The 23,803-nt window shown below is 33.9% G+C and overlaps 1 protein-coding gene across 1 annotated transcript in view; it reads left to right on the top strand.

Annotated features, from left to right (window-relative positions):
- The window catches only part of LOC149420934 (uncharacterized), a 71,298-nt gene extending 50,127 nt beyond the window's left edge, over positions 1–21,171 (top strand). The window contains exon 2 of the mRNA XM_089635302.1: positions 19,621–21,171. Within this exon, the coding sequence (XP_089491428.1) occupies positions 19,654–20,433 (780 nt within the window). The 5' untranslated portion in view covers positions 19,621–19,653 and the 3' untranslated portion in view covers positions 20,434–21,171. The remainder of the gene's footprint in view (positions 1–19,620) is intronic.
- Positions 21,172–23,803: the final 2,632 nt, after the last annotated feature.

The raw sequence follows: 23,803 nt of genomic DNA, 5'->3' as shown, positions 1-23,803 counted from the left end.
AAATACTGCGATTAGAATACATTTTGGCCTTTGAAATAATCGATTATTTTTTATAGTCTTTTTATAAGCCCAGAAAAAAATAATGTAAAGGCCTATGAAAATTGCTTTAAAGTTCAAAATCTCCTACTTACGAACCCATTTTCGGTTATGATTTTATTGTATAATGTGGCAAATTAAGTTGTTAATAAAATGATTTAAAAAAATTAAATATTTATGCCTGAACATCCACAAAATAAAATAAAAGGCACTTTCTGGCCATGTTCTTTTGTTGCATAAATCAAAACAGGCGGATGGTGTTAAGCGGGAATTTAAACCTTATCGCCATCTATGTAAGGGTTGTTATTGATAGCCACTCAATTTAAAATATTACACGACGTAGTGCATGGCCGTAATAATATTTATTAATAGTATTTTTTCAACCCTTTTTCAAATTTAAACAACATTTCCGGTTAACAAATAATCTCAGAATGTTGAAAATCCACCAAATTCCATCATTGAAACTGGAAAATTTGGCTTGCGTAATGATGGAGGGCTAAAATAAGAAAAATCGAACCTGCGAATAACAGTTAACTACCAAGCTATCAACTGGTTGGTCGTAATATTTCAAAAACATGTTTTTTTTACCTTTATAAGTTTTTTGCGTGCGGCGCATTTTCCATATAAACTGTCAAACTTTCTTTAATGTTATGGTTGGGGTGGGGGGGCCTTTGTCGACAGATTATTGCTCTATTTTATATAAGTCACGCTTTATTAAATGTTTTCGCTTACACATATTAAATATAGTATTTGTTTAATATTTGAGCGCTCCCTCTACTATTAGTTTTTACATACGTCCCTTTCAAACAATCTTCTTCTTCTTTTTCATCGCTTACTACGGAGCCTTAACCATATCGTTTGGGATCTCAGTAAAAACTTGAAGGCACAAATCGCCTTGATCCCCCTCTGTGGGTGGTTTTTCGTTAGAAGTTTAGTAATGGTCCCTGTCTGACAATCAGATAGCAAGACTTCTCTATGGATCTCACCAACTGGCATCGGATTTACACTACTAGAACTAACTATAGTGGGAGGATGTCTATTTATAGGAGAATAGGAGTATCGCATGTGGGCGCCCAGACGCATCTTTCTTCTCGGCTAAGTACAATGCGGGCTATCGGAACCAATCTACGTATATTGCCTAATCCTAATGTAATGTATGGGTACTCTCAGTGAAGTACCAATTCTTGCGAGCACAACACTAAAAAAAAAGAGTCCCCGAGGAATATACTTTCCCTCGGGGCTTTGGGGATGCTGTGTGGAGAATCTTTTTGAGGAGAGGAAGGATTGAAAATGGGCCTTGAATAAATCTAGACATGTTGTAAGAGGGAAACGTGTTTCCCGACTATGCACCAGTGCTGAAGGGATCAATGACGCTAGTTCTTCGAAGCATCTTCCATTAAAATTCCGGTAGAAAAAGTATGTCATTTTCAGTTGACGCCTAATTTAAAATTGCAATCTGTTTGTTAATGTAAGGTGGCTAAATAATAAAATCCCAAAACAAATCAACAAAAATGACAAAAATAGCTGTTGATTTCATTTTAAGTAGGAATCTAGGAACTTACAAGTAAATAAGGCAAATTTCTTATTGGCTCTTGCAAGAAAATTCTCCACTTAATATTTACGTATAGCTTTTGACTTGATATGTGATTTAATGTACGAACTTCCTCTAATTGTTCTCAATAATGTCTCAAAACAAAAAATAAAACTTTACAATCAAACAAAGAGAATTAAATAATTTAAAATTCAAATTACTATTCATTCAGCAAACATTCTTCTTTGTATAAATTCATAATAAAAAATGTTCTTTCTTATGTCATTAATTATTTTACTGTATGAATGAGTTTCTGTGTTTATTTTAATTATTTCTGATGAACGTATTACTAAAATCACATGTTTCTAGAGGGATACCTAGGAAAGATACTAACTCATCGTCAAGAAAAATAAAAATCTGGTGCTTACCGCTAATTTTATAAATGAAAAAAGTTTTGTAAACTTTTCAAACCTTAACATAAAAAAATTTAATTGTGAAGTACGTTTTTTATTAATCATAAATAATTATAACTTGCATCCGCAAGCATTGCTCTAAAAAAACATATTATGATAAATTTACATGTACGTTACCCGCCTCACTAGATGATGTCTGTTCTAAGACGGGTTATTTAAGTTTTTTTATTTTTTTTATTTTTGAAAAATTTATAAATCTATTCGCACGCCACTGGGGTACTCGAATGCATCGGCTGAAGGCGAAACACTCGAATGCATAGCGCCAACTACCCATTTTCAAAAGCGATCCGACAAATTAACATTTTAATTTCGATTAAACAGTTTTTTATCCTTCTGCCCACAGATGAGAATTGCATAATTGCTTAATAAGATTGTTGGAATTGTATAGATTCAAGGAAAGACCCGTGTAGGTATGAAACGGTAGACAAGTCTAAACAAAACTGAATTCATAATTTATGCAAATATTTTAATTGAAAAATTTTAGCCAGGACAAGAAGTTATAACCTTAAGGCTTTTTAGAATCCTTGCAAGCCGATTGAAGTTATTACTACAGATGTATAAATACAGCGCTTTCAGAATCGCTAAGCGCCTCTCCGTATCAAATCCTGAAGATAAAATCTTTAGACATAAAAAAGAATCCTTTGAAAATAAGGTTCTTTTTATTGGTCGTATTTAAAGGAATTAATATTACAAATATGCTGGCGTATAATGGTCCATTAGTAACCTCGGTTCTCCTTATTTATTTTGTTCAACACCTCACAAAGTCGGCTTCATTATAAAAAGCATATCCTTCGAAAAGGTTTTTTCATGTAAACGCTTCCAAACGAACTATTGTGCCGCGTTCTTAGACTGGATCTTACAATGTACGTTAGTCAGTCCATATTCCTCGAATCGCTATAGAGCGATGGTAATCTGAGATCCTTTTTCTATAAAGGTGGCATCGGGAGGCTACGGGCTTCGAGCATCTCGGGTCCATTCGAATTCTCCGCCTTGCCATATCAAAAGAATGGAATGTAAATCTCCGATGTGACAAAAAAGCGCACAATAAAATGTATGAATGGGGGACCCTAGAGGTATGTGTGTAATTTTAAGCGCCGTCGTAAATTCCGACCAACGCATGCGTGATATTCATAATAGACTGAAGATTAATCCTATACTCCCAGTCTCTCGGTCCTCGTTCCTGGCACAGAAACGATAAACACGAAGCACGGTCCGGTCCGCGGGCTCACCGCGGCAAAACTCGAGACTCGAGCTGGGTCGACTGCGATGGGTGACTGTGACTCCTACGTGGACACGAGGAACGGCTATTTTATTACTCTCTCGGTACTTTGTGTCACACTGCGCCTGTTATTATATTAATATATCTCCAATCACGCACTTCTCACATTGTTCTTAGGCGGAGACAAATAATATTATTAAAACATGCTGTTCTCTTTCGGGTACTTAAGACGAACGGCTGCGCGGCCCTTTTCGTACTAAACTTCATTTTGTTTTTGAGGCCAGATTACTGACAACAAACTGAATATTTTTTAGTAATAACTTATGACAAATATCTTTTACGGATTGAAGCTAGTTTATTTATTTATTTTTTAGATTTTAAAATACATGCCATTAAAATTAGGTACAAGTTCGGAAATTATTTTGCGAGTCTTTAATATGATGAAATAGTAAAGCAATTATTATTTCATCATATTAAACGAAATTTGATGAGCTTAAATTTAAATTACTACGACTGATTTACGTTGGAATAAAAATTTAACCTACTTGATTCTGTGCAAAGGATCAATTGACATTTATCAATTGTCCGTTTAATTGACAATCCATTGTTAACAGACCGATTGCCACATATAATGCACAGAAGCAATGTGGGAATTCTGAGTCTGTTCTACATGTATTTTATTATTACAGATATTTTTGTATTTTCTGCTCTCAGGAGCTAGCAGCATTGCTCCCAGTTCTACTGGTGCACCAGTAGAACTGGGAGACTCACAAACTCGAACACCCGTTCACAGTTGATGTTGACTTCATGAGAACGGGCCCTTTCTTTGACTCTTTTTTGAGTAAAACTGCTCGTATGTGGAACGAGCTACCGGTATCTATTTTTCCTCCTTCATATAACCCGCATTAATAAAGCCCTTCTTACAAACCTACCTTAACCAGCCTCACAACTCTGCCCAACCGGGTGGCGCCATAGCACCCCTGCCTTAACACTGTACAGTGTACAGGGGTGCTCTTATGAGGTTTCAAATAGATATAAATTAATATTTTCCCCAGAAAACGCTTCTTTACTATGTTTTTTCTCATTAGTAATAATTGCTATTAACTAAAAAAAACATTCCTAAGTAGCCTCTAAAATTATGAAAAATTGCATTCCTTATTGGCCTTATAAATCTCATATTTTAAAGATTGTTTCAATAGGTGTAAAAATAGTGAAAAAATTACAAACTTCTCTCACCTTCATTGCGACCGCTTCTCAGAAGTTTGAGTAAATGAATGGGAGGTGTAATAATTCATAATTTTTAAACGAACTGCACTTCCAACGTGCAGATAAAAAGCCGGTAGCTACCTGTGAAAAGCATCATCCAAAGGAGATAAGGTGCGTGACCATATTGAAACGTCCTCACACCTCAATATATATTTCACACTATCTCTTTTGTGCGTACGAAAGCGTGAAAATAAAGATTAAAATTCCTGTGTGGCTTGTTTGTTCCGTTTTCAAACAGCTCAAAGTGTCAAGGACAATAGTTATTTCTAATTTGATCCTCTTTTTTTGAAAAGGCCGACTCATTATTCCCATGCACGCATGCTTCCGGTGCATTTTTGAAAGCCTTCTAGGATGTGCACACACAATGACACTAAACAGTGTCTACGTTTGGACAATGGCACTGTTAAACCGAGCCGTTTACCCCTGTAGATACATTGTCCAAGTACTTGTATGGGAATAGCGTAGTAAAGAGCAGACTGGCGCAACTGACGGCGCCACAAATTCCTGCGCCACATGACGTCTTGAACTTCCCCTTTGTAAGTAAAAGCTGAATGGCTCCAAAACGATATTTTACTAAACAATATTCACTAATGATCAAAACAATTTGTAAAAGTTTCAAGCTTGGCCGACTAAAGTTCCGACCGCCGAGAAAATAAATATTTTTTACAAATCGTCGCCACTTAGATATAAAGTATGTACAACAATAAATTAAAATTTATTTCATAGCGTTAATGCAAGCGTTCTCCTAATAAGTAGAATAAATCATCCAGTTTTACATAATGTATCTAATATTCCTAGTAACTATCACGCCTTAGTTTTTGGATTGCAAATTAGTTTTTTTTTTTTAATTTCACGTTCGTCTAAAGCAGTTTTATTTCGAAAAAAATAATTTCGGTGGGTTTAATCTGTTTCGTATGGCAGAAAGTTGAATAAACATTTTTAATTTTACTGTAAATTTAATCGTAGCCTAGAGGAAACACATCAATTAAGGGTTAAAAAATTTACATACAAATACAACGGGCTTACAATTAGATAACTTCAGAATTTGAATAGTTAACTAGAAAACGTGTTTATAGTCAATAATTTTTTTTTTCTTCTCAAAAAATTTGTTTTCATATTGATCTTTTTTTATTTAAACATCTTAGTTACTCCTTGATTCTGTTGTGTTAATTTATAAAAGTTTTTGATACATGTATACATAAATGTCTTAATTTTTTTTTTTTATGTATCTGTTTGCATAAATGTGTTATTTTATAAAAGTTTTTCGATATAAATGCAATATATGCAAACATAAATGTATTAATTAATAAAAAGTTTTTGAAATATTTGTAAACATAAATGTGTTAGATTATAAAAGTTTTGGATATATGTATACATAAATGTGAAAGTTTATAAAAGTTATTGATATATATGTATACATAAATGCAATAATTATCTATTTTATGACAATTGAAACTAATTTGTCTAATTGTTTTTTTAATAAAAATAAGTAATTATTCACCTCTCATCGTAATATTTTTTTCTGTAGGTACTTATTTGTGTATTCTTATTTTTTTAATTTTAATTACACGTTTATCCTTAGAAAAAAACATTGGTTTTAAAACGTCTCGATCATTTTTTAAAAATTGTGGTTTATTTTATTTAAAATAAATATTGGTATTAGTCTTAATATAATATCGTGTTCTTTCTATTGTACGACTCCAATCGTTAACACAGCAAATCTAGACGGATACCGATAAATTAATTCGCGTGTAATGGCCATTACAAACAAATTCAAAACGTGTTTCATTGATAATGTGTCTCCGCGCAGTTCGTGACGAAGGCGCAGTCAATATCTCATAATAAAGTACAAGCTTTTAAGTGACGATTTGTTTCCTACGCATCCTGTAGCTCGGCACAGTACTATTGCCTTAGTACTGGGACTGATGTGCAAAATCTGGAATTAATATAGAATACATAAATAAAACAACTAAGGGCGTATCGTTAAAAAAAGTTGTCCTATAAAGGGTTAAGAAACTATTTTGATAATTATTATTTCAATTTTTCGTTTTGTTTTAGAACCATTTTTAAAAATGTTTCAGAAACAATGGTTCATTCATCAGGATACAAATAACAGTAATTAGTACTGTATTTCAATTTAATTCACTTTATTTATTTAAAAACATTACAAAATTGTTATTTGTAATACGTTTTCAAAATAATTTTGGTAATAAGAATTATTAGATTAATATAAACAGTATTATTTATGAACTATAGCAGTAATAATAGATCTTGCCTTTTAAAAAAAACTTGTGGCCAGTGGCGTGCAGTCCATGAGAGAATACGGCAAATTTCTGATTCGAATATATCTCTAGTGTAATTAGGGAATTATATATACATTTAGTCAAAGAGCAATGCACGCCACTTGTACTAGTACACAGTACCCAATAGCGCAGAATTGCCAGTGGCGGATCTAGCGCAGGTGCAATTGGAGCGTTTAATCGGGGCGGAAAGTCGTGAAGGACGCTAAGAATCGCATATTATTTTTTCAATATTAGAGCGGAATTCTTTAAAATCAGTTTTTTTCGTGTTAATTACTGGCATTTATCAACATTTGAATATATTGCAGGACCTCATTAATACCATCTACCTTTATTTACAATAATATTTCGATGAATCAATTACAACCTAAAAATGCTGCCTTAGAATTATGTCAGACGTGGTTGTATTACCCAGAGTCATTAATAACTTAATTAAAAGCCCTGCCATCGTCGCCTCTATGAAATTCTATGTACCGACTAGGAACACAAGACTAAATGCAACATTCTTTTGTAATACATACACAACGAACTATCAGACACACTCACTAACCAATAGGATGCACGATCAAGGCAACCAATTTGGGGGTACTATTGATATATTTAATGACACCATTTATAGTAATAAGCGTAATCTATTCCAGCACCTTGTTGAATCCTACAAATTATAATAGCGTTACTAATGTAGTTTTTGTTATTTGTCTTATGTTTTGTATTGTTCTAGTTTCTACTGTATTTTATGTTACTCTTCCGTTTTACTACAAACTTTTAGTATTTATTTATTTTTTAATTATTTTTCAATATAATCCCATTATACTTGTAATCACACAGTTTTACATTTGTGTATTCAAAGATCTATTTTGTACCTACTTTATAATGGATTATATATAATAACAGTATGTATATATATACTGTTATTATTTCATTCAGATGTTCTAATTTATATATACTGCATCATGTATCACATTTATGTAAAAGCCTTTAAAATAAATATATAAATTTAAAAAAACGTAACGAAAAAAAACTCCTATAAATTCCCTCACCACACACAAGAGCCTTGTCTCTTTATGGTGAGGAATAAATATTATTATTTTTTTAACCATTTTGAAAAGAGCAGAAAAAAATGATTATTGCAATGAAACTGAAATATTTGAGTATTTGACCATAATCTCTATATTTGTAGATCAGTTAAACTGGGAAATATTTGATACAACATCTAGTCTCAATCTATTCATAAAATAATGTTTTTTTTTTATATGCAGGGTTATTTTATTTTCTGTCATATTATAAGCAAGCATTATTACCGTCTTATGAAGGGTATGCGCCATTTATACATAATTTTCGCTGTAGACGAACATGTTGCTAGTGCGGCCCTGAAGGCAGCGCTTGAATAGCACCATACGATTAGCATATCACAGCATCAACACTTGTACCAGAGATGGATCTGGGGATTCCCCTACAAACGCCTTAGGCGAATGGTTATTAAGTACATGAATAATAATTGTTTAGTAAAATCATCGCACTACATCTAACTGTCCCTTCGTGTCGTACAACAGTAAAGTTGTTACCATACCTATAGACGTGACAGATCATGGCATGATGCAGTCATTCATCATTGTCAACAGAATAAGGGATAATTAAAATGTTTTATCATTCAATCATAAGTGATTAATTTACTGTGTACGGTCGTGAAGTCGTGCTTGTGGTTTCTCGGTACTTACTCTTTGCAACATCTTTCCTTCATCTTACCTAATTAAATAGTAACATAACTTTAATTTCAATGTCTGCATCCAACTTACTACGTCATCAAAGGGGCATGCATGAATTGTAATTAACTACCGTAAAACGTGAATTATAGACACTGCAATAACCATCAATGGAAGTAATTATATGATACACGAAGACGAACTCAACTATTAAATGTGGAACTGAGTATCATTAGCACAAACTATTGAGCGAGGTAAGTACTGTTAACTGGTATCTAACTACCAGGGGGTAGACAGGGAGAAAAGACCGCCACATAAATCTGTCTTGGTACATTGAGAATGGCAAATTTACTAAGAATCTCTTTAAATTTTTCCTAATTCAGTTAAAAACGGGATTGCAGGACTTTAACGAATACATTAACGTTTTTCCTGATTGACTTTAATAAACTGCGATTATATTATCATCGTGATGATCATTGTGACCTTTATACTATCAATCTAACTCTTGGCGTAACCCGACTCGACTTGAGAATTTTATTCACTCGAATGTTTATTAGTAAGTTATTCGAATTCAACACTTTTCAAGCAAAATTAAAACACTGACTAGACACAGGATATCGGTTTACGGTTAACGGTTGAACAAATATTTTAACGTAGGTGCCCCAGAAGAACTGAGAGGCGAATATTGTGTAGTCCGATAATATATGTAAGGAAGATCTAAATTAAGGTTTTAATAGTAAGAATTATACTGTACCTATCTATCTATACGGAGAAAACTTACTGATAAAAAATATTGCAAATGTATTAAGAATGTGATCAAATTATTCATATTCCTGTTAAAAAAGACTGCAGGCATTTAACGAATGAATTGACAGGTTACCTAACCAACTGTCGGTAAAACACGAATTTTATTAGGTTGTCGGAACACGTGTTCATAAAAATTCTAATATTGTTGCATTTCGTCAATGCATTTATCAGGAAAATCACAGCTCCACGAACACATGTTCCGATATATTATGAATGGATTAAAAGTTTACTAGGAAATGGATAGCATCACGTTTTTAACATTTTTTTAATATTTCACCCATACTCATTTTCTCCGTGTACAACCGACGAGTATAATGTTGATGTATACTGTTCAACTGCCCTTTACCTTTGTCCGGCTCTGCCCGTGAAGTAATACTTGGAACACGCCCGGATGATGGGGAACCACTTGAAGTATCAGCCTGTGCCAATTCCTGATCTGAAAATATGCCAAACGTTTTACGGACACTCAACAACATTAAAAATTGACGTGAGAAATATTTTAAGAAAAACAATCTTAAACCTAAGCGTGCAATACAGCTGTCAGGATTTTTAGTAACTTTTAATATCATAGCAATTTTTGTGATTAAAATCCCATCACAATAAAGTCATTGCGGAATGGTTAAGCAAATATGTATCCACCATTTTACATAAAAACATCACACCAATATCTGCAAGAGTAGGCAGAGTGACTTAAATGCAGCAAAACTCTGCCTTGCTGAACAACCTTCACTTCAATATGATTTGAGATTTTGATTTGTGTTTTATTCTCGGGCATTATGTTGTTGCGCTATCTCCTTCTTTAGCCAGCGTTTCGGACTGCATGACACTGTAAAGCTGTCCGAAACGTTGGCTAGAGAATGAGGTAGCGCAACATGGCATAATACCCCAAAATTAATCACTATAACCATCGCTTCATTTACATTCAACCATCGCTCATACACACTCTTCCGTTTTTACGAATCTTCACGGTTCCTAGCGCGTTCGCTTCTTCTACTTTCACCTACATACTTCCGCGTCATAATATTGTCCTTATCCGAATTTCTTTGTCAGGAATGAATTTTATCTTGATTACTCTGAATTACTCTTAGATCGGTCATGCATTATTTTCGGTATAACTTCAAACGCCTCAGGGATCTTAATCCAGTGCATTCAGTCTAATTTGTCCTTTCTCTGCCAGTTATATGCCTTGCTAAATTATATTTTGATCAGGTTGGGTTGTCGATACCTACAGTAACTGGATTTGCAGCTGGTGTTAGAAACATTGTTAAATTAATAGAACAGACTACCGAAACTAATATTAAACAATAAACTTGATTTACGATTTACACTTCCCAATAATTCAGCGAAAAAGACAATCGACAGATAAAACAACTTACGCATGAATTAAATTCGTGTCACGCAACTGTCACGAAATCCCGGTCAAATTATTAAACTAATTGACATAATAATCGAAACGACATTCAAATTACTTTGCATTCATTTCCAGTGTCTGCTTTTCGTTAGCATTCTCTTATCTGAACTTTATCCGATAAACTTTTGCCTCGTGCCGCTTTGAACCCACAACAACTTGAACATTCAGGAAATTGAAAAAGCAAAAAGGAGGTACAAAATGTACGTACTTACTTACTCGAGCGCACCAATAACAAGTTTATGGATCTCAACGCCCGCCAAAAATGAGAATGTTGAAAAAATCAACGCGGCTGTCAGACGCCCATCTTAGCGCCGTGTGAGCGTAGGTGGTCATGGACCATACAAAACAAATGCCTAAATGCTTGATAAATTATTTATAAAATAAAGGCAGGTTGTAAAAACAATCTCTTTTACAGCTGTCATAACTTTTGACCTAGTCACAGACATAATTCATATGTCTATGGACCTAGTCATAAATGTGCACGTTTTGAAAAGTTTACATAGACTTGACGTGGACCTAGATGAACAAGGATATTTTTTATATGAAATGTCGACGTTGTACATCTTACTATCGATAAATGTGAATTATTGCTTTCTGTAAAAGGTAATTTTCAATGATATTGTTAAAATTTATACGCAATATTACACTCGAATGCAGCACGTGCATATTTTTTCGTTTGTAGATACGTCTTACCTACCGTCAAACTACTTGTTATTTTCAATGAAAAAGTTGTAAAAAGATTTTCAATGATTGTTAAAATTAATACGCAATAAATAATACTCTAGAAGCCTTTATTTTCGTATCAACATTACACGAATTCCGATGCAGCACGTGCATATTTTTACATGAACTCAACCTTGTACATCATACCATATTCAATAGATAGGGGAACTTGAAGCATTGTCTACTGGATTTTTATACAATTTGTATATAAGCATCTTAACGCAGTGAAAAACAAATCGTAAACTCCGCATTCTGTTAACATATTTAAGGGAATTAGTAACATTTATGCTCTTCCCAAAGTTTTTTTATAAAACTTTATCATGTTTTTTTTTGTAAAAACGCAAAAGAGTCCCAACTGCTTCCAAACGTCTGGAGCCAGCGAGACTATGGCAACCCCAATTAGTATATGTTGTGAGGCTTAAGGTAGTAGGTAGGGGAAGGAGATGCGTATGAGGAAGGATGGGAAGTACTTGGCTATTCAGATCTGATCACTAATCACGGCCAAACCATTTTAAGCAACATCAATTCTGAATGGTGTTCTTATACCAGAGCGATACTTAAGAATATCTCCCACTCTGGAACGTGCCGCAAATATATTGCATATTATTTGAAATGTGTAAATTGCAAAATAACAAATATTAATCAAATAAAATTAACTTTCATGATTTGAACCCGCAACCTCCGTCTTGCTAGTCGACCATGGGGAGGCTGCCAAATAGTAAATACTCTGTAAATGTTCCAAAAACACTAAACAAATTACAGTTTGAAAGGTTTTTCTACTTTGAGGCGCTATAATTGAGGAGGTCTAAGTACTTTGGAAGTCCGAAGGCGGCCATATGCAGTTTATGACTCGAGGATGTTCCATGCACATGCAGGAAAGGTCCCAAAGCAGGGGTGGCTCCTTGGGCGATGGGGTAATCAGAAACACATGTAATCCTCTTAGCGGTCTAAAAGCCGGCGCATTCCTTGTAATAACGAAGAAAGTACAGAAACAATACACGTTTTAAACATGTCATACTTTAGTACAGTACGGGGAAAATAAAATTAAACCATCCAAAGATGAAATAATAATAATTGCACTTAGGAAAATCAACATTATGGCGCCTACTCTAGAACGCCATCGGAGATGAATTATTATTTGAGAAATTTAGCATAATTGTTTGGTCCTTGAAAACGTAAGCATGTGTTCATCATAAAATCAACATCGTTCTGAAATTCATGAATGTTCGAGTACCTAATAAAATATCCAAATCTGATTTTAAGAAGTATTCGCTTTTAGGCATTATTTCATTATACAATCAAACAGAGAAAATTAATGCGAGTATTGTAAAGCTTGTTTATGAATATTATTGCAAAGTGGGAATCAGTTGCCTAATACCTACGTTTTTATGTCTCACTGAAAACTTGTGAACAGTAAGCTCTGGTGCCACGAAAAAAATCACGAATTATTAGCCTGAAATTACTATGTCAAGGCGACTAATTTCCGCCATGAAATGTTGTTACATTAACTATCAAAAAACAAAAAAAACTCGCCTGTCGTTTTTGAGCCAAGTACCTACTGCCGACCATGGGGATGTTATACTCCGAATATCTTTGACCTAATTTAGTTTTGCGTGGTATTAATTTTTTTAGGAAATAATATTTTTAATTTGAACGTTGGTTGGATGAAACCGGATTGTAACTAGTACTTACCTACAAAACATATTTCATTTCAAGCTTGTTAACACTTGATTTGTAATTTTGATGATACAAGATGATTTTTAATACGCTTTTTCTTTAGCATCGTGAAGTGTCGCGTTCGCACATCCAGGCCGTGGGCTCAAGCGACTTTGGGCACGTGGGTTCACACCCACCGACCATTCATGCCCTCTTCCCCCCCCCCTCGCTAGCCCTTCTCCTCCAATCACTTGTCCACCGGACCCCTGCCCCGCTTCCCCTTACAAACCCGCCTGCGTACCGCCATTCAACTAGAACAGGTTGTCCTAACCCGCCACTTACGGAGGATTTCTTGGGATCGTGTAATTACGCTTAATTTGTTTTACGATAGGAATTCCACGTGCTCTTTAACCGAAAAATGTATACCCTCTGTTCATACCATTGTTCTTGCAGATCATTTGAACCATAGAACTTCTAATGAAATAAATTCCTAACCTCGTTCTATACCTCACATTCTGTACGATATCGATTATTAAAATGATTGTGTAACACATATATGATGCCAGGTAGGTACTCAACATTTATCCCTCATTCAAAATAAATTATCATCTTTTTGAAAGCAATCCTATTTCAAAGTAATAATTTCGCCATTTGGATTTCCAATATATTTTATACCATAGCATGGATAGATTACGCTTAATTATTCATGGTGTTATAAAATATTTCAATAGTACTCCTAAACTTGTTGCCCAGATCATGCATCGTATTGTGCCTGATAGTCGGTTGTGTATGTATTGCAGAAGAATGTTTAATTATGTCATGTGTTCCTAGTAGGAACAATGAATTAAATAGCAGCAACGATGGCAGGGCTGTCAATTAAGTCGTTAATGACTATATGTAACACAGCCATGTCTCACATAATTCTAAGTTAGACAGCGTTATTAGATGCAATTGATTCATCAAACTGATAAAATAAATGTATTCAATTGGAAATTTGAGGTTAAAATTTACGTAGTACCTAAGAAATTTGTGCTGAACTCTTTATATATTATTTTTTTTATTTTTCGTAGAAAGCAATCACTTTGTGGTTTAACATTTTAATGAAATAAAAATAAAAATAAATTGTTTAAAACCACGAATTTTTATTAATTTTAAGACCGACCGGTTTCGCTTCACTCGAGCATCGTCAGGGTACAAAATTAAACTAATCAATAATACAAAATGGTGCACCGGTGCTAAGATTCTCCATAGAAAAGACCATAGTAACAAATTGAATAACCTAGAAGCACTAGAAATTAAGAAAGCCATTAAAACCAAAAGTTTAATTCTGAATAATCAATTAGATTTGTCAAAAAGCCCAATACTGGGAATATTCCCTGTAAACTGTAAAATTCCCAGTATCCCTTAATCACCTTACAATTATTAATGCCCATTCTCTATTATTATAATATTTATATACACTAATTGTTTTCTTTTAATATATTGTTTTTTCATTTTGGTTTTACGTTCTATCTCCCTCTGTATGTATATATAATTACACATTTTGTATTATTGATTAGTTTAATTTTGTACCCTGACGATGCTCGAGTGTAGCGAAACCGGTCGGTCTTAAAATTAATAAAAATTCGTGGTTTTAAACAAAAAATATTGTTTTTATTTCTTTATATATTGTTAGAGTGAACTTTATACAAGGGGGACCAAATAGGTGAATTATATTCCACTTGACTTATAACTAATGAAATATAGAGGGTTATCATACAATCTAAGGACTTAAAATCAGTTAGAGATCTGCAAAGGAAGCCAAACATTTTAAAATCCTTATTATTTATATAGTTAATGTTATGCTCGATATGTTAGGAAGTGCTTACATAAATATTATCTGGAGCAAGATCGCAAGTCTAATCTAGCTTATCTTTGATAAATGTTTGATGTGAAACATCTTTTGGCGCGCCTAGGGGGATAAAACCGACCCTTGCGTAGCAAGATGGGACCACATTCTTGCACAGAAACTTCATTCGGCCAGCTTCGTGACCCGTCGGCACTTTCCGCCTGGTCGCCTAAACTCTGTGCGATTTATTTGCTTCTATTCTCACTAAAATTGGAAATGGTTCTATTTTAAACGATAATTTTATTTGTGATATGTTTCTTTACGTATATTTATCAAAAATAAAAAGACTACTTTAATTTTCACTTGCTTTAATAAAATCAATTTCGATGTTTCACATCTATGGTTATTTCAATATTGCATATTTAATTAGGTACACAATTTTAAATAGTGGGTACACAAAGCAACAAAAAGGCACAAAATTAAACGAATAACTCAAAATCCTTGTGATTGCTTAAATCATTTATAACACGAGAAATTTATATAATGTCAATTCTCAGAATATTCGCCACTGTCACTGTGGGGTTTTCGCGCCTATCCATTCGGGTTGCACGTTTCAGTTTGCAGTACAACCAACCGAACCATAAGGCATTCATTAATTGCACAGGGCCAACGCGGATTACCGCTAGTCCCCGAGGGGCGTGTGCACTATCATGTTACGTTTGTGGAGAAGGACAAATGGAAGCATTATCAAACTCCGCATTTTCACTAAGAAATATAGGCACTTTATGCAGTAGGTTCACAAGGGCTGATACCTACCCTAATGTGTGACAGAGATGCATGGAGCTGGCAGAGAAGGATGAAAGTAGACTAGATGCTATAGAAATGATATCCCTGAGGCGTATGTGTGATAAAACCATGTTCTTATGATCGTGTGAGAAATGTGCAGATAGTAAGGCTGATATAATAGTAATGAGCATGCATTACGAAGAAAGGAGTGTATGAAGAATATATGACTCGAGAACGCCGGAGGAACATATGGTTTGATCATATGAACCAAATACTTGATTTGGGCCACGTCAAAAGTCAGAATAATAGAAGGATGAATAGTGAATTAAAAAATGAGTGTGTGCCAAGATCGAGTTGTTTGTCCTCTCTGCCTACCCCTGCGTCGTAACGACGTGATGGTTAGTTAATTAATTACTTAAACTATTAAGAAATTGAACGTTAAAGTATGTCTTAGTTCATGCATGGTCTTCCAATATAAAATTATATATTTTCACAAATGTAAAATTATATTTCAGAATTGTATTTGTTATAAGACGCTGGGTAAGTAAAAAGACAGACGGAATGAAAGCAATTATATTTTTTAATCGATTCATGTAACGTGCTTACCGTAGTTGTAGTGACATTTTTACTCAATTTAACCTATTTATTTCTGATTAATTACTTATCAAATGTTTAGAGAGATACACAGCGAGTAAACTAGACAAAACCATTTTTTTAACACGCAATTTAACAATATCGATATTCTAATACTCTTGTGAAATACCGAAACGAAGTCAAGCGTACGACCACAAATGTTAATTAAATTAATGCACAGTTATAGAAAAGGTACAACATGAGCATCTCCTGTCCCTATCCCATCTTCCTCTGCCTCTTGCCCTTTCCTATTCCTTCTTCCTTCTTAAATATTTATATGATTTTTTTTTGTTAATTTCATTTTCAGTTAATGGTTATAACCAATTACAATTTTGTATTATATCATATTAACCAACATTAGCATAAGAAACTATTTTGGCTTACCTCATATTTAACCTCTTGTATAACTCATCCTGTATAAAATTGCTGTTTGTTTCTTACAATAAATAAATAAAAAACCACCTGAGATATTCTCATGTTTTACAAATGTTACATTTTGTTAACCTTTTGTTAAAAGTTCGAAGTCGTGGTGTTGTATGACAAATCAAATAGGTAGGTATTCAGAAATTACGAAATGTAATTTGACAAGAAGCAAAACAATACAACAATATTTTGTATATAACGTTTTTACGAATATTAAAATTAATGACGCCTTTAAATTTCATAAATCAAAATTTTGTTTACATCTAAATATTATGGGTCTCAAAAGCATTCATGTTAAGAACCTTCTGTAAATTTCTGATTTTATGCGTCGCAAAAAAATGTTTTGTATAAATGGCCCAATCGGCGCCAATAAATAACCAGCTTACGATTTTGGTTAATAAAGGCTGACAAGAGATCAATACGAGAAACCTTCTGCAGTTGGATCATTGTGCATTACCGCGGGTAGGAGTCAGTGTTACTGCAAGCGCCGATTTCATTAAAGTCGATTCGTAATTCACGTCAGGTTACTGCCAATTAGCGTCCCGGTGATATGTTTACAACACTGTATAAGCTTGTAATAAAAACTCTTAAATGCGATATTATATTATATAAATACACAATCGAAGACTATTATTTGTATTATACAAATGACGCAGTCAATGAAGGAATCCTACGACCAAAATATTCCAAATACGGATTGACTGTGCGTCAGAAATACTAAACCTTTAAGTAATGCAAAATAACATTTTACAATCTATTAATATCACAAAAATATTATCGATAAAACATGATCCACAACGAACATGTAAAGATAAAAAGTCTTCACTCTTTGATTATACACTTTTAATATACAAATCCACGGTAAAACCAAAATTAACGTACCTACCCAAGCCCAATCTGGGCCCACGCTTCAAAAACCCAAATAAAAAGATTACAAACATTCTTAAATAAAGCCATTCGCATAGTCCTGGGAGCTTCCAAGTGGATGAAGGTTTCCCAGCTCCACCAGGACTCTGAAGTCCGTCTCCTTAATGACCACATCTTAAGTTTCGCGGAATCTTTTTATTCGGGCATTCCAACCCATAAAAACGCGTCCATCAATTGTCTCGCCCGTAAATATCAAAAACGATTGAAATATCAAAACTAAATATAAAAAACCGAAACAAATCTTAAGTGAAGTACCCCCCTAACTGCAGCCATGTACCATTGTAAATAAATTTTCATAAAAACTTAATCAAATATTTTCCAACAACCATAATTTAAACTCATGATGAAAGAGAAAGGGGCCTTTTTGGCCCGGACCTCTGTATGCCACTATATCAAAAAGTTACTCTTTTATTACATTTATTAGTCATTTTGACAACCACTTCCACAATAATAATAGATCTTCGATATTCAAAATGTTGCTTGTTTCGTGACGGAGGACTAATTGAGCTATTGGTACCTAATTAAATTCGGTTAATTTTAATGAATCTCATTCCACTCGAGCGATTTGTGCCGTGTATAAATTTACCGTGTTATTTCATTCCTCAAAATATTAATATGGAAACATATGAAACTACTTACTGTGGTTTAAAACTAATGAATCCACCTAGATTTTGCTATTATCCCATATCTTTAGGTTTTATGAATTTGACACATAATGGCAAGCGATCTCCCAAAACGTTTTTGCAAAATTGGCAAAATATGACAAAAATCGCTCCAATGGTTATTCGAATTTTGAAGAATAACTAACAATGCAAATTAAAACAATTTTCCATATTTTTATCTTATCAATTTCCTTCCTATTTTTCTTTTACGAAAATTGTTAATGTTACTTTCAATTTTTAATTATCAAAATCAATTTTAAACTTCACTAAGTTAATCCTAATAATATTTAAATAACTATTATTTCCGAAAAGTTTTCTTTAAAGCTCCTGGTTGATTTTAGAGTTATTTTTATCATATTAAATCATCATTATTTGTCCGTTCTTTTTGTATAAAGTAAACAGCCTTTTTTGGTTAGCATAAACATTATAAGTAGATACATACGTACCGTAAAATACTCCATATTATTCGTCATAATTCCATGCATAATTCCATTCTCATTAATCACGTACGATATTGTGTTTGAAGAGTGTATTATATATTTCCTCAAAGATGGAGTGTTTTTCCCACTTACTCATTTAATCTTATATATTTAGCCTTGCTCCCACGATATGTAGATATAGATATATACATATCATTATTCGTTGAAGCGATGACCACATGAAAGTCCCAAGTTCCTGGAGCAAGTGGGACTGTGGTACTCTCAATATCGGGGAATGTTGTAAGTGAAAGGAAAAGAGGAGGATGAGGAGAATAGAAAGAAATCCTATGAAGTTATTAAGCAGCGCCAAATACCTTTAAAGCAAGGTTTCGATTCGGAAAACGGTCAACTTCACCAACCAAACACTATACATTGTGGGTAAATTTGGTGTTCCAATCCATGAATTAATGATGCAGTTCGTTTACCAATGGTGTCCCCCATGGCCATAAAGTATCCACTTGAGTATCAGCCTGCCGGCTAGCCCACGGCCGGAGTGACATCATCAGTCCCCTCTTCACATCTCCTCCCGCCCCGCCCGGCCTCTCGCCGGAGTATGGGCGGCGCCCACCAGCTCTAGGGTCAATTTCTAGATGATGTCCCGAGCAAACGGCTCACTTCATATCACGTATAGGAGTATTGTATAGTTCAACGTAAACACACCTGCTAAATTAATTTATCACCACACTTGGTTTTACATAAGATATTCAGGGCTAGTTGCGTATATCATGTACTCATGCATTTTATTTCTTCTTTTCAGGTGAAACCATCAACGTCTAATTCGAGCCGCAAAATGCTTCTGTTGTGGATTGTTGTTCCCGGCCTCCTCCTATTGACGACATCGACGGAAGCAGCATCCTACAGACGAGGAGCGTCTACATCCGACTCTATTCTGGAGATCATCAACACTCAGGAAGTGGAACGCCTCCTCGCGGCCAGAAAGCTCAACAATTCCCGCGCAGAACGGCGCTACCTCGCTCAGAATGACTTGGATGAAGATTTTCTAGAACCCAACCCACAAGCCATTCTTTATGAGCCACCCGAACACAACAATGATTACGAAAAACATAAGCCGAGAGACAGCGGTAACCGAATCGGTATCGATGTTTTATTGAAACAGTATAACACATCTTTCCAATCACCAGAACTGCTCGCCGAACTCGGATACACCGGACACAAGTTACTCAAGTCGAGCAAGAACGCCTTGATCGTAACCAAAAAGCAATACCTGAAAAAGGATTGGTGTAAAACGGAACCATTGGTACAGAGAGTTAAAGAAGATAAATGTATCACTAGAACTGTCATAAACAGGTTCTGTTACGGACAATGCAACTCGTTCTACATCCCGAAAAACCCCCGCAGGCGTCGCACAAAGCCACCACTTGCTCCAGAAGATGAAAGGGATGATTTGGATCAAACTGGAGCGGCTTTCAAGTCATGCACGTTCTGCAAGCCAAAGAAGTTCATCTGGATCAGTGTGCGGCTCGAATGTCCAACTTTGACTCCTCCGTACAGAATAAAACGAATACAGAGAATACGGCAATGCAAGTGCACAACAGTGGATGTCAATTGAGGAACTTTATGGCAATTTTCTGAGTTGTTATAGAATTAGCGCACACGAAGTGTGTTGGCAGCACAGGCAGGAAAATAATCCATTCTCGTTAATGGAAAATTATTTGCAATGGCGAATAAATTTTTACAGCTTTCGAATTGATATTCAAAAGCTTTGTTCCTTATGCAAAAATTTGTGAAAATTGTTCGATGTACTGTAGAAAGTTCTTGGCTTTTCTGACTCTGCTTATAGTGAAATATTTTCTTAACTCTACACCAAAGGTGCTTGCGGTAATATTGTTGATTTTTGTACATTCCTCAAATAAATGGTAAGCGGTAGAATGTCGCTGTATTTAGTTCCTAATCAAAGTAACTGTTTTCTATAACATGAAAACGGTGTTGTTATTTTAGAAAAACACTTCTTATAGAGACGCTTAAATAGTGAACATTTAATGGTTTTACAAGAACGCGGAGTGATTTAATAATAGTTGGTGAAGAACGGTTGTGAAATGTGAGTTCAGTATTCAAAATGGGAAACTTTGGAAAAGCTTACAAAGTAGACTTTTATCGTAAGAAAGTATTATTATTAGGTTATTTCTGTGTTAAAGTTTTAATTATATGTATGGGTATATTTTGTTGTTTATAGAATTACATAATACTAAGTGAATATATTGTTGTCATAAGTAGCTAGGGTCTCGTCGGGACGGGACGAAGGTGGTACACAAAAATCCCTCCCCCCAAACTTTTCCACCCCTTCCCCTCACACTCGCCCGTACTCGACAGCGGGCCGCAGAAAATGTTCGTAAGTAAACAGAGTTGTTTCATTGAGCATTGTGCAGGTTTTAATCGAGACATTATAGATTTTTCTGGACAGAGGGCTCCATAACGGTTACAGTCCCGTTATATTGAGAAGGATGGTAATCCTATGAATGTATGTAGTGTGATATTTATCATTGAGCTATTTAATATTTTTTATGTTTTTCAAGTTTTCTAAGACGCTCGTAGCAAAATATAAGACAAAATATAAAAAACGTCCGACAACATCAACATCCTTTTGGACCCATTTTCTAAGTTCCTCTCCATATTGGCCAACCTTTGAGGCATTGGGTGTTTCAATTATTTATGAGCCGACCACCATGGGTTTTACTAAAAAAGGTTTACGCCATAATTCAATTATTTGTGTACATTTGTCTTATTATTCCGCAATACCACATAACTTTAAGTAGTACACCATAATGTTTTGAAAGTTCAGGGGTAATTAAATTTAGATGATTTTATTTTGAGAACTTTATTTTTTAATATGTACTTAAATACTTATAGGTACTGCTATAAAGCTGATCAACAGTAATATTATTAATTTAGGCAGTTACATTCCAAAATATGTATGTTTATTAAATTTTATTTGGCCATTTTGAAAAATGTTGTTTTATATACCCTAATGGAAGAATACCATTTTTATCCTACTGGTAGCTAAAATAAATTTATATTTCAAAACTTTTCCGTATATCTACTTTGATATGTATTAGATACTATTTAATGTTTAACGCGGTGTAAAGTTAAATTACTTGAATTTAATTTATTGCTGGATATAATGAAATCCTAAAATGTGCTTAAAATAGGAATAACTACCTTACTAGTAGCTATCGACGTGATTATACTTTATTAGTCAGCGATGTAAGTAAAATACATTACTGCCATCTGTGGGCAGAAAGAGAAATAAAAGGAAATTAATAGAAACGTAAAAAGTAAAAAAAGTAACCTTCTAATTTTTGTAAAACTTTTCATTTCGTATTGCACGATGATTTGGAAGCAAACCCAATGTTATTTTATTTCCGTAGTTCTGGTAATTCAATATTTAATTACAAAGATATCCCACAGTTTGGAGTTCCAAAGAATTTGATGAAACATTTGGCTTCTCAATTGGTCTCGCAAATACTTGAAACATCGGACTTTGGGTGTAAACTTTATTAGCCATCTGGATATTGTTAGACTTATTGGGTAGATATTATTTGTAATTTTTGCAAGGCTGAAAATCTGAATTTTTGTATATGATTTAATGAATTACGCAACGATATTTATTAAAGTGTAATGAGATAATAATCGCAATAATAAAATTCTGCTAGGAAATAACGTATGTGAGATGATGATGTGAAGGTTTAATGGTTTAACAATAAGTTGTGTTATTTTAATCTTTTACAGCTTTATCACTTATTTATTTAAGTAGACGTGGTAAAATAAATATTTATGATGTTGAAATAAATACAAGTTAGAATAAACTATTTGTTTGATTTGTAGATTATGAATCACACCATGTGGGTATTTTACCATCCTCTTAACAGCTTACTCATACTCATGGCTTAACTTTTATTTTCGATTTACGATCGAAGATATATTTATTATATAAAATCTGAGTATACTATTCGGTACTCGAACCTATTAATAACAGTGGCTAGGTATCCGTTAAGTAAGCCAAGTTCTTTACCTATTTCGATTATTATAAATGTTTATTTATTATTATACATTATCCTATGGATAAGCTATCATTTGGGTGGTAAAATACCTATCTTCACTTATGTTATTGGGTTCCGAACTGTAATTATTCAATAGGCAGGAAAAATAATTCATAATCTACTATTTCATAGATGGCGCTAATTTAATTATTTTTGGAAAAAATAATTTTATAGTTCTACTTTAAAAAGTTGTGCATGATCAATATAAATGCGAATAAAATATTCATTTTAATATTAGAAAGCATAACTTGCAAAACGTGTATTTAAATAAAATAATTAAGTTAATGCCATCTATGAACGCGTAGAGTATAACGTACGTTACGTTTACCCTTAAGGTTAAACGCAACGCTCGTTGTATTCTACGTGTTCACAGATGGCGTTAATTAATTAATTTTGTTTAAATACGCTTTTGCAAGGTATTGCTTTACAATATTAAGTCAAATTATTTTCTTCTAATATCTTTGATCGGTACAATATTGTATTTGTGTGCTTTTCTCGTAAGAATCGAGTTTTTAAAAGAACAAAACTATTTATTCATATTCAATTTGAGCATGTACGGGCGCAAACAAATAATTGTTCTTAATATTGTAAACCAACACCTTGCAAAAAGATTATTTTAATAATATAATTTAATTAACGTCATCTATGAACATGTAGAATATAACGAGCGTTGCGTTTAACCTTAAACCGTTACCTTACTTTCGGACTTGACATTTCTTGCGCGGCGGCCTGTAATGGCGCGCGGTACCGTCGCTCCGAAGTGGACGTGTAATAGGCAAGTATATTAATTGAATTTATAGATTTGAGGACGTTTCTCTGTATCCCGATATAATCGTGAAAAATTATAAGAAAGTAAAATTAAAATAAATGATTAATAAGTGG

Source organism: Hesperophylax consimilis, chromosome 9 (assembly GCF_061612785.1).
Source record: "Hesperophylax consimilis isolate HC1 chromosome 9, BYU_Hcon_1.0, whole genome shotgun sequence".
NCBI classification, from domain to species: Eukaryota; Metazoa; Arthropoda; class Insecta; order Trichoptera; family Limnephilidae; genus Hesperophylax; species Hesperophylax consimilis.
The sequence above is the reverse complement of the archived record's forward strand: the minus strand, read 5'-3'. Positions and strand labels throughout refer to the sequence as shown.